Source organism: Henckelia pumila, chromosome 4, assembly GCF_033568475.1.
Source record: "Henckelia pumila isolate YLH828 chromosome 4, ASM3356847v2, whole genome shotgun sequence".
Lineage (NCBI taxonomy): Eukaryota > Viridiplantae > Streptophyta > Magnoliopsida > Lamiales > Gesneriaceae > Henckelia > Henckelia pumila.
Genome location: NC_133123.1, coordinates 160,851,547 through 160,862,735, shown reverse-complemented (window position 1 = coordinate 160,862,735; position 11,189 = coordinate 160,851,547). Strand labels below are relative to the sequence as shown.

Sequence of the window (11,189 nt, the reverse complement as noted above, 5' to 3'; positions counted from 1 at the left end):
ATATATATAGTTTCTTTCAAGTGCTCACCTACTATGCCCACCATCATGTCTACCAATGATGTGGCACTATTCTATTGGATGTGATAAAGATGTGATAAACTGTAGGTCCAATAGAATAGTGTCACATCATTGATAGACATGGTAATGGACTAGTAGATGGACACTTGAAAAAAACTATATATATATATATATATAATTCAATTTTCTCTATTTTTCTCATGCGTCTTTATTTACAACCATTCGCAGGTTATAAATAATTTCCTTCGTCTATAAATGATCACCACAAACTTCCATTTCAACAATTTCTTTGCTCTTCAAAGTCTCATTATAACCATATATAATATATAATACGAATACATCAGATTTTTCTTGATAACTGGAAGAAATGCAAGCGCGTGAAGCTGCCGTCTCGCACTCTCCGAGTTTCAACAGCTATTCCAACAGCGACCTGGCGGAGATAGCCGCCCGGGTGGTGGAGGAATTCGCGGCGGAGGAGAAGTCCGGCGAATTCTACGACGACGAGTTCTACTTCGAGAGGGAAGTGGGTTCGGAATCCGTGAAAAGGGAAGGCGAAGAATGGGATATTGCAGGATATGATCATCATGATAAGGATGAAGGATTCGAGTTCGAGTTCGTGACGAGGGATTCGGAGTCTTCGACGATTCCCGCCGACGAGATCTTCCACGACGGGAAGATCCGACCCGTTTACCCTTTCTTGAACGGAGATTTCTTGATCAGAAAAGTTAAGGAGGAGGGTGGGAAGAAGACGAAGACGATTCGGCTGCCATTGATGAAGCTTCTCATCGAGGAAAGGGAGACGGCGGCGACGTCGTCTTGCTCTTCGTCGGACGTGGACGAGCTGGAAGGAGTCCCGGAGGAGATGTACTGCGTGTGGCAGCCGAAGGCGGAGGAGACGGAGACTAGTCATGCTGTAGTACTTCCGGAGGATCTGTACTGCGTGTGGCGGCCGAAGGCTACCCAGACGGCGGCGGAGGAGGATGAGACGGCGCGGCGGTGCAAGAAGAGCACCTCCACGGGGTCGATTTACAAGAAACTGAAGTTGAAAGAGCTGCTGAGCAGGAGCCACAGTGAAGGAAGGAAGGACAATTTCGTCTTTTTGACTCCCAAGAAGAGCTGGAGCAGAAGAGAGAACGAACACAGAGCCGAAGAACCGCCGGTCTCCGCCTGGAAACCGAGGCCGCCGCCGCCGCGGCGGACGTACTTGCCGTACAGACAGGATCTGGTGGGGTTTTTCTCCGGTGGCAATGGGTTGACCAAGAATTCAAAGCCTTTTTAAGCGTAATGATTTTCTTTGTATTGTATATTTAATTTTTATTATTGATTAGTGTTTTTGTGTGAGTTATAGCTTTTAGAGATATGTTTTTTAAAAAAGAAAATTTAATTAACTTGTTTGCTTGTTATCTAAGGAACACTAATTTTTGTCAGGTTTTTCATGAATTTCATGGTTGCATTTAATAGTGTTCATATTTTGTGTTTTACAGTAATACTTTTTAAACGGTTGTGGATTAAAGTCATAGTAATTGAGGACAATTATTACAATATATTTTGTAATATCAAATCTAAAACAAAATAGAAAGTACACAGATGGTTGAACTCATAATTGGAAGAAACAATTAGCAGTGGTGTGACTAATCGGCAATATATAACAAGTCTCGTAGAAAATTCTAAATTCTATAAAGCTCGTAGCTTCCAGAAAAATATATCTATTCTTAGATTGTAGTAAATCGACATTCTGAATATAATGGTAGGAATAATTAGTCGCAACTCGATGACATGAATTTGAAAGTGTTTGCAATAATTAAAAAAAGTGATTGTTAGATTGGTTTTAAAAAAAATCATTTTTGTGTGTTTTTAAACCCAAATTATATGTTAGCTTATGCTTAACTTAATTGAAATACAAAAACTAGTTATATGGTGATTATGATTATCCAAAAGTGATTCTAATAAAAAAATTCAATATTAAAATCACTCTAATAACTTATTTATTATTGTAAAAAAAAATTTATTTATCAAAAACTACCCAACTTTGATTTTTAAATTTTAACATTTGTTTCCAAACACTACAAACTTTTGATTTTTCTTAATTTTTTTATAATCTATAAATTTAATCGCTTCTACAAAAATATAATCTTTTACAAACACTCCCTTGAATGTCACATGGATTTCAAATCCAATTCAGTTGAAAAAATGAATGGTTAATTCAATGCTTTAACCTTGATCTGTTTTTTAATTTAACTGAATCGTCTTGTAATCAATTCTTTTGGAATTAAAGTCTCATTTAATCATTGCAAAGTGCATATTTTTCCACAGATTCTAGCTAGCTGTAAATGATAAACCCATGTTTTAATTCAATCAATTATAATTTTGATTATAATAAACTTCGCTCCTATTACGTGAGGGATGCTTTAACTCAGTTGAATTCAAACTCCAACATAACGTATACAAGTAAAACTGATGTTCATATGTTATATTCTTAAATTAAGTTGTTTAGTATCAAGAATCGTGAGATATTAATTGATTATATATTTTTGTTTCGAAACACAATGCACGCAACTCACTCGTTTTTTTACTCAATTTCTATAAAGATTTAGACTTTAAAGTCATAAATCAGACATCTTTTGTTCTCATTTAACGAACCTAAAAATGTATTATAATTTATCCTCGCGAATTCTATTTGTTGCCCAGACAGTATCGTGATGGCAGCAAAAGTGTCCAAATATATAGACATGCAAACTATCTAAAACATTAAGCCTTTCCACATTTGAGTTCACACATTAAAAGTACATAAATTAAATGCCGATTGCCGAGTTCAAAAAATATGTATATACATAATACATTAAAAAAAAAACCATATGTTAATGAGATTGGGTTTGTAGACGTGGTTTCATCTGTCGCTAATTTGACAGAGACTCGTGTGCGAATATTCTTCCATATCTTATTAAAAAAAACTATCATTAAATATGTAAAAAATTGATTCTACGCAATAATAATTGATTAAATTAATTAATTAAATATGTGAGTGAAGATGAAATAAAAATTATGGATTTTCGGAATATATATATTTTTTCAACGTAAGTGTGAAAAGCCAAAAAGGAAGCTTAAGTTCCTCGTCCAAGTGTGAACTATTGACTATTTTGCCAATTTATTTTATATAGGGTATTCAATTTTATTTTATTTTATTTTATTTCAAATTTAATTCTTCCGATGCATCATGCATGTTGTCATGTTGGTGTTCCTAGACTTGGGTCCTTCACAACATTCAAATTATAGAACTTAAATTATTTCCACATCACATGACTCGTGAATCACAATATATGTTCTTATTTTTCTTCCGAAATTTATGAAGCCATTCATTACAAAGACTTTAAAATTTTAGGTGAAAATTATGGATTTCTCGTGTTTGAAATTATTTTAATCGAGAATGTATCATTCGTATATGATAATTTAATAACTGATATTTAATATATATTAATTTTGCTGAAATTTTTGTTTGGTTGTCTTGATAAAGTCATGGCGACAAATGCTAGTCGAACTATCGATGCATTGAGTTACAAGGTAAAATTATAATTTCAGTTTTATATAAATATTTTTTGTAATTTTTGTTATCTATGTTATATATTGAATGTTAATTTTAGTATATTATCTTTATTATTATTATTATTATTATTATTATTATTTCTGCATTTTTAGTTTTTTTGACGTGGTGATGAATGATGATATGTTAACCATGTGACACTTCCGTGAAAGAATGACACGAGAACACTATCATAAAAAATTGAAAGATACATGTCTGAAACTAAAATTCGATCACACAAATTAGGTCAAAAATAAAATTTTAAAAAAAGATTAACGAAATAAAAATTGCAATTTTCCGGAGTTATATATCACAATAAATTTTTTTCAAGTTTATACATAATAATATTTTAAAATGAAAGTTTCGATTTATATGCCATAACAATCCATATCCTGTTAAATTGATCCATTAAAGTTGTCATTCCTTGTGAAAATAAATAAATTTATTATAAATATTTTTTCACAAAATTTTTCTATAAAATTATAGCTTAAGAAAAAAAGAAAAAAAATTGTGCAAGGCTATATCCATCACATGGATCATGCATGGTGCATTAATCTTTTATTTTATCCTGCTAGCTAGTAATGCCGAAATTTCAAATTTGAAAATTAAATAAACTGTTTTTGTCTTTAAAAAAAAGGAAAATCAAATAAACTGTTAGACCATTTTGTCAACTGAATAATCACACACACACACACACACAAAGTTAAACTTTATAGAAACTTTAAATCTTATTAAAAACACAAAGGCGTGACAGCAAAATTGTGCATAAACTTTGATTCACATTTCACACACATTACACACACATCTATCACTATTTACTTTTATCTCTAAATTTCCCCCAAAAGTGTAACTATTGATAATTATTTTAAAAATTATTCATACTCATGTTATGTATCATTTATAATTTTATTTTACTTCATTCTAATATAAGTTTTTTAGTACCACATTTTTGCTCCAATTTAGTTTCGAACGTGAAAGTAAAAAATATTTCAAGATATATGAATGTATATTATATTTACTATATTTCATACACAACGTGAGTACAAAAATATTAGTCGTTACTCCACGCGCCAAGCACATTTACTACATTCTTGCCACACCACCTTCAACTCATTGCCACACGAGTTATTCAATGCCACACTTGCGCTCAGTGAAGGTGTATCCAATGCTCACATTTATTCTTATACGTGATATCCGTTCTCAAGGTTGTACCAAATTTTCTGCCGCAAAGTTCTTTGTCACCTTCTTATTGCATGAACCAGAATGAATTAATACTTTAATTTCTCCAGGTAAAGCCAAATTCAACATAGCCACAATGAAGGAGGACAGGACAACCAAGAACCAAAATGGAAACAAGAAATTTCGAGGTTTTCACGAGCAGAGGAGTATTCAGTTGATGAAAAGACATAGGATAGCCACAGTAATAGATCGTGGAAGACGTCGTTACACATCATAATATATACGTACTGTTTCTTCGTATACAGCATACGCTATATTCAAGTCAATGCAGATGCATGATCTTGACAGCACTTGATAAATTATAATAAAAAAGTGAAGAGAGATCAGACTGATGAGTTCTTGTCACTGATAAGTTGTCTCATCCTTTTTTATCAAGGACAATGTACCTGAATTCGAGATGTACTGATGTTCTTCAATCTTTTCGGTCTACAAATACGAGCCATTATCTTCCTTTTGTATCTCAGTTGAAGAAACTTGGGAATACTCACCATCGGTATCCACAAAGCCACCTGATTCAGAAATTTTTGTGATTCTTTGCAACTCATCGGTTACATCTGGAGCACGAGCCAGTGACTGATCATCAGTCGTTTCCTCTTTCTGATATGGTCGCTTCTTTGGTTGTCGTATGGCAGTAGCAGCTTCGGGCATTACAACAGGTGGTGGCTGGGGAGGTACCCATGAATTCCGAACTGGCCGTTCAATACCCAACCTGTTGGAAGGTCTGAACTTCTGATCATTGTCAGGTTCGATTTCTGTGATTCTAGGATTCTGTCGCTGCCACCAAGGCACTGGATCTTCTCCATTCAACTGCTTATCTGGGAGTCTGTAACTTGAAATGTTTTCTTGAGGATCTAGAACGTTGGTGGAGCTGTTCTGAGATCGGCTGAACTCCCAAGGCTGATTGCAACAAGCAAAACATTAATGCTATTACCCTAAAGGTCTGCCTCAAATGCTCTCATATAACTTTTCAAAATATTATGACTCGTGCAACAATACTGCGCGTCTATGGCAGAGCTCAATTACCAATAAGATATTTGGATCACAGTAACTAAAGAAGCATGACACACTAAGGAGCCAGGGTGCTCAGAAGCATAGGTACCAGACAAGTCACACATATATTCTGGAATCCAGACGTATCCAAAATTTATCAAACAGAATTGAACATGAAACTTCCAAGCCAATGACTAATAAAAAACAGAAAACGTAATCCATTATACTGCGTTTCACATTGAATTTTAGAACCGTTTATTGATAATTGTGAGAGGTATACTTAAAACTCATCTTGCACCTTTAAGGTGAGTCAAGGTACATGTTTCATGAAAGGGAGCATTGGCTTGCGTCTAGACATGTTTGAATAGGTTCATCCAAGTTAACAGAATATGATTTACGATACTTGTGTCTCCAGGAAATAGATAAGACACAAAAGACAAGAAGACAATATAATATTGATGTATCATATGAGTGTTTTAAAAATATCCTGCATCGCCAATTGATGCCAAAATGAGTAACTAGTGACGTTTTTATTAGAAAGATAAAATCAACAAATATGGGCAGCAAACCTTTGGCCTGGGATCTGAACCAGGATTTAACACTGGTTGATCTGGATTCGACGAAGCATCATTGACATCCTGAGGTGACAACATGAAAAAATCGATACACAAATGGAGACAACTTCAAAACTCTAAGCATGAAATAAATAGAACGGTATTAATAGCAATGGACTAACCCTGATATTGAAAGGGTTCTCCCCATTCTGAATCATATCCATGATCTGCAAAACAATTTCCACATATTATAAAGAAAAAAAAAAAAAAAAGGAAAGGTGGCGAAAGTAGAAAAAGAATTCAATGCCTCTTGAATATATGATTACAAAGGGCTCGACATATTTCCATGCTCAGGGACGGTAAAATACCTCCCCATACGACTTAGATTGAACACCGAAAGAAGGTTCAACGTATGCAGGTGGTGACAGAGATCTCACTGCAAAGAGCACTCAATATATATCAAAATGGTGATAACCAACTCATTAAGAGCATGAGAATCAGCAACTGGTGAAAGAATAGCAACCTGAGCGTGAATCAATATTTGCCTTGCCATTGGTATAAGGTAGCTGGAAAGCCACAGCACATGTTAAAAACCCGCTACTAATAAAAAAATCAGTTATCATCAATGGTACTGGAAAAGAAAACGTTATGACAAGCTCACTTGTGAACTGGTCACTGAGACCCTTTGATAATCCTGTTCATCTACGACAATTCTTCTACTGATACTTTGACCTGACCACAAAAACAGAATCAGTTCACATAATTACGTCTTACAGATTCTGTGGAAACTAATGGCGTTAAGCAGATAAATCAAAAGAAGCTTAAAGAGCAGTTTTTGCACAGCAAGTAGAGAAGGATGAGTAAGGAAGGTATATCCGTGACACACTTGATTTGAAACACTCATACGACAAGGTCGGTGAAATTTAAGGACACACACAGGTTAGAACAGATGGCAGACTTTGACCGAAACTTCGACCAAGTGAACCTAGTTCTCCCCACCACAATTAACTCCACAGATGTAGTTTCAATGAAATGTAATCAGACAAACAAGAAAATGAGAATTGCTAATTTGGCATTTTCTGCCATACATGATTTGCAGTTTTAAATCCCCACTCACAGGTAGCAAATTGAAAGGCTGGATGTGACTTATAACATGAGTCAAGTATGCTGACACTGAATTACAAACTTGGACAGAGGTAAACAAATGCGCTAGTAAATATGCCAAAATGAAATCTAAAACTAACTTTTACGCTATGCACAAAGTTAATACTAGTTATACCAGATGTTGGCGGCTCTATCAATTTTGAGTAATCTCAAACAATTTCATAATATTTATGACAAATCTACTCCAGTAAAACTAGATTTCTGTCTATGAAACCCATCAAATACATAATGCACCAATAAATAAATGGACAAAAAACAACGTGCAACTCCTTCCAAGACAAAGATTAAAATCATTTACACGAAAATAAAGGAGAAATCAAAATGGACCATAGGAACTTCCTTACCCTCTTCCAACTTCTTTATAGCATTACTCATCGATTTCATCTCACGCACTTGCACATTCAAAGTGCTGATAAGCTCCTCAAAGAATCTCTTCTCTGAAATAAACAGACACAAAGTAACTCACAAATGGCACAGAGAGAAAACCACCACATGAAGCAATAACTGGCCAACAAAATCAGGAAAATATTTGCACTATAAAAGAATGGTTAGAGTCCCTGATAAATCTACCTTCATTTGTTGCGATCAACATCTCCTGGCTTGCTCGGGCAACATCAGCAGCTGCTACAGCAGCAGCTTTTGCAGCGGCGGCAGCTTCTTCTTCAATACTTCGTTTATCTTTTTTCTTAAGCATCCCCTCTTCCTTTTCTTCTTCCAACACAACCTTGCGAATCCATAACTTTAACCTCGGAATAATTGCATTCTAACACAAGAATGTTACAGAAAATGTCACAAAATAGTAGGAATATCAAACCTTCTGATGAGCGTGCGTAACTACGTATATTACTGTACTAGTGTCACGTGCAAGACAATGACAAAAATCATTCCAGATTTAAGTGTTGCAACTGAAACTTGTATTGGAATTGTGTCGCCGAAGGGCACCTCTTCACTGGAACTACCTATACCTTGAAAAGTACTGCTGTCCCAGCACCAGATGCCGTAAAAACACCCAAAGCAAAAAGAACATGAGACCAGTGAAATTGGGAGAATCGGCCTTTTTTTGGAATGCTGGTAGCAGGTATGCCAGATGTAGACTGCAGAATTTGTGCTGGAGGTTGCTGTTGAGCATTTGATGAAGCTTTTATCTGCCCATCTTTAGGTATGGTAGAGAAGGAAAAATTAGATACAGTTAGCACCCTGATTAACAAAAATAAGCCGACTTTTGAAATAATTTTGGCATGGCCAAATACACATTACCCGAATTAGTGACAACAGGCTGTGTTGTTGCAACAGGTGGGGAAGGATCCTGTTTTTATGCAAAGTAATAAGATTATGTACTTGAAAGCTTCATAAGAAATGAATAAATGACTTCAAGTGAAGGGCTATAAGATATAATTTCTTCCTCGATATTACAGTTATTCTGCGCAATATGGAAAAAGGGGAAGGTGAGAGACATACTGGAACACGACGAAAAGCTTCGTCAATCTCCTCTTTTGTGAGTCCCTTCTTCTCAAGAAAAGATCTTCGGTAAATTACTGGGGATCCCCTAACTTTAGGATGTGAAAGAAACTTAACAGCATTTTCCACTTGATCTTCTCGAATTGGTTCGGAGTTCATAAACACAGAGGCTGGTGAACTTTCCTTTACAGCATCAAACTTCGTAACTTGACCATCAGCGATAGATGGTTGCATTGCCTGTGGCACCCCTGTTCAAAATGAAACGAGTTACAAATAGCAGGATTTGTAACCAAAGAACATGCTTAATATTTGAAGGTTTGCGTCATCTTAAATGTGAAAAACATACTTCAGGTATGGCTTGATGGCCATAAGAAATAGTTATTTATATAAGCAATCAATTAGACCATATATCTCATCAAACATTTTAGCTCAGTCTAGTACCCAAAACAATCATCACTCTTTATAAATGTCCAGAGTTGATGCAAAATTCTCACATTAAATTTATGAACTCCAATTCACTAAACATTACTATAACCACCAGTCATCAAATAAAAACAGAAAAATCAACAACTTGATTAGTGAATCACTAGAATTAAAATGAATTACTTAAATTTCCGACTCCTAAATCTTGAGTCACGTGTCATTCCATCAATAACAAGCACTACCACATAAATTAGCTCCATCAAAATTCTTGCCAACCCCTAAACCCTGAGAAGTTCTAATTAAAAAAATCGCATGTTTAAACTTTATACATGTACAGACGTACTAATATTGTTTAATTCAGATGTCTAACGTTAGCTAACTCATTGTAATGGAGGTGGCAGAGTGTGCGGCCGTGCACGACTGAACTTAGAGTTCCTTCCCCCAAATTGGGTTTTTAGAAAATTTTACAGAAAATGACTTTTTGTTTATCGATGTTGATTTGTAGGTGCTCGAGTTCGACCTGCTAGGCTCCATCCATGTAAGCCATATAAAATAAAGGCAGACAATTATCACAAGAAATACAAATACAAATAGTGAACATAAATTCTTAAGAGAAAGTAATATTCATGCTCCTTCATAAGTGGAAAACTCAATTTTTATTCGATTGCCATATAAAATACAGGCCGACAATCATCACAAGAAATACAAATAATCCATCTAGATTTTCACTGACCAAACAACCAAACTTGAATTCAGGCCAACATCAGGCTCAACTAGTTAGCAAATTTAACCATAATCAAAACTGGACACAATTCATTCTCACTCAAATTTCACAACTTGAACTCTCTCCCCCTCAAAATATTAGAACAATTATGGGAAACAAAGAACTTGAGTGGATGAAAACAAAAAATAAAACCTGGGTCCGGCGGATTTTGGCCTGTGGAGCTCGGAGGAGCGTCGCTGATGGCTGCCATACCGATTTACTGCGGGGCTTGTGATGGATTTTGACGGGACTTTCAGGCTTCAGCTTATGAAGAAGCTAAACTCTGACGGTCACTGGATGTTCTTGCTTTGCAATCAGCCAATCCAGTCCAGACCCCAAAAATATAAAAATTTCTTTTAAAAAAAAGAAAAAAAAAACTAAAATGGCTCATATTAATATTAATATTAATATTAATATTAATTCATTAAATATCTGCAATTATAAAAATCAGGCACTCATGATTCATGCCTCATCCGACGGTTTTAAAATATAATATAAGCAATTTAGGTGTGAGTATTCGGTTAATTGGAGGAAAACCAAGTCGGATTTATATCAAAATCGATTTAATCGAATCGAATTAAAATCGATTAATTCGATCGATCACCGAATTATCGATTTTTTTACAAAATTAAATTAAAAATATAATTTTTTATAAAATTAATGATTGAAATATGATATTTTTATCATAATAAAATACATTAAACTTGAAAATTTTAAAATAATAAAAATTAAGTACAATATTAAATATAAACACATTATTATATGTAAAGCATAATAAAAAGATTCAAAATTTAATTATTTATAATTCGGTTAACCGAATTTTTTTTTTACGAAAACCGAAATCAAAACCGATTTAATCGAAATTTTCTAACACTAAAATCGAATTTTCGAATTAACTGAACCGAATTTTCGAATTCATTTGGTTCGGTCGGTTAATCAGTTTAACTGAAATAATGCTCACCCTTAATAATCATGTTTATATTTCATAAATATTAATCATCGT

At 34.5% G+C, this 11,189-nt stretch overlaps 2 protein-coding genes across 2 annotated transcripts; one reads left to right on the top strand and one right to left on the bottom strand.

Moving 5' to 3' along the window:
- Nucleotides 1-248: 248 nt before the first annotated feature.
- LOC140866836 (uncharacterized) lies at nucleotides 249-1,372 on the top strand. The gene has a single exon (XM_073271890.1). It carries the CDS (start codon nucleotides 386-388, stop codon nucleotides 1,295-1,297), a length of 912 nt encoding a protein of 303 aa, XP_073127991.1. The 5' UTR covers nucleotides 249-385; the 3' UTR covers nucleotides 1,298-1,372.
- A 3,572-nt stretch (nucleotides 1,373-4,944) lies between these two features.
- LOC140863598 (peroxisomal membrane protein PEX14-like) lies at nucleotides 4,945-10,512 on the bottom strand. Its single transcript, XM_073267132.1, has 12 exons — nucleotides 10,340-10,512; nucleotides 9,001-9,248; nucleotides 8,800-8,848; nucleotides 8,508-8,695; nucleotides 8,113-8,305; nucleotides 7,887-7,979; nucleotides 7,040-7,110; nucleotides 6,902-6,944; nucleotides 6,747-6,814; nucleotides 6,561-6,605; nucleotides 6,394-6,462; nucleotides 4,945-5,731 (listed from the first exon to the last, which is right to left on the bottom strand). The coding sequence occupies exons 1-12, from the start codon at nucleotides 10,395-10,397 to the stop codon at nucleotides 5,261-5,263; spliced, it is 1,596 nt and encodes a 531-aa protein (XP_073123233.1). The 5' UTR covers nucleotides 10,398-10,512; the 3' UTR covers nucleotides 4,945-5,260.
- Nucleotides 10,513-11,189: the final 677 nt, after the last annotated feature.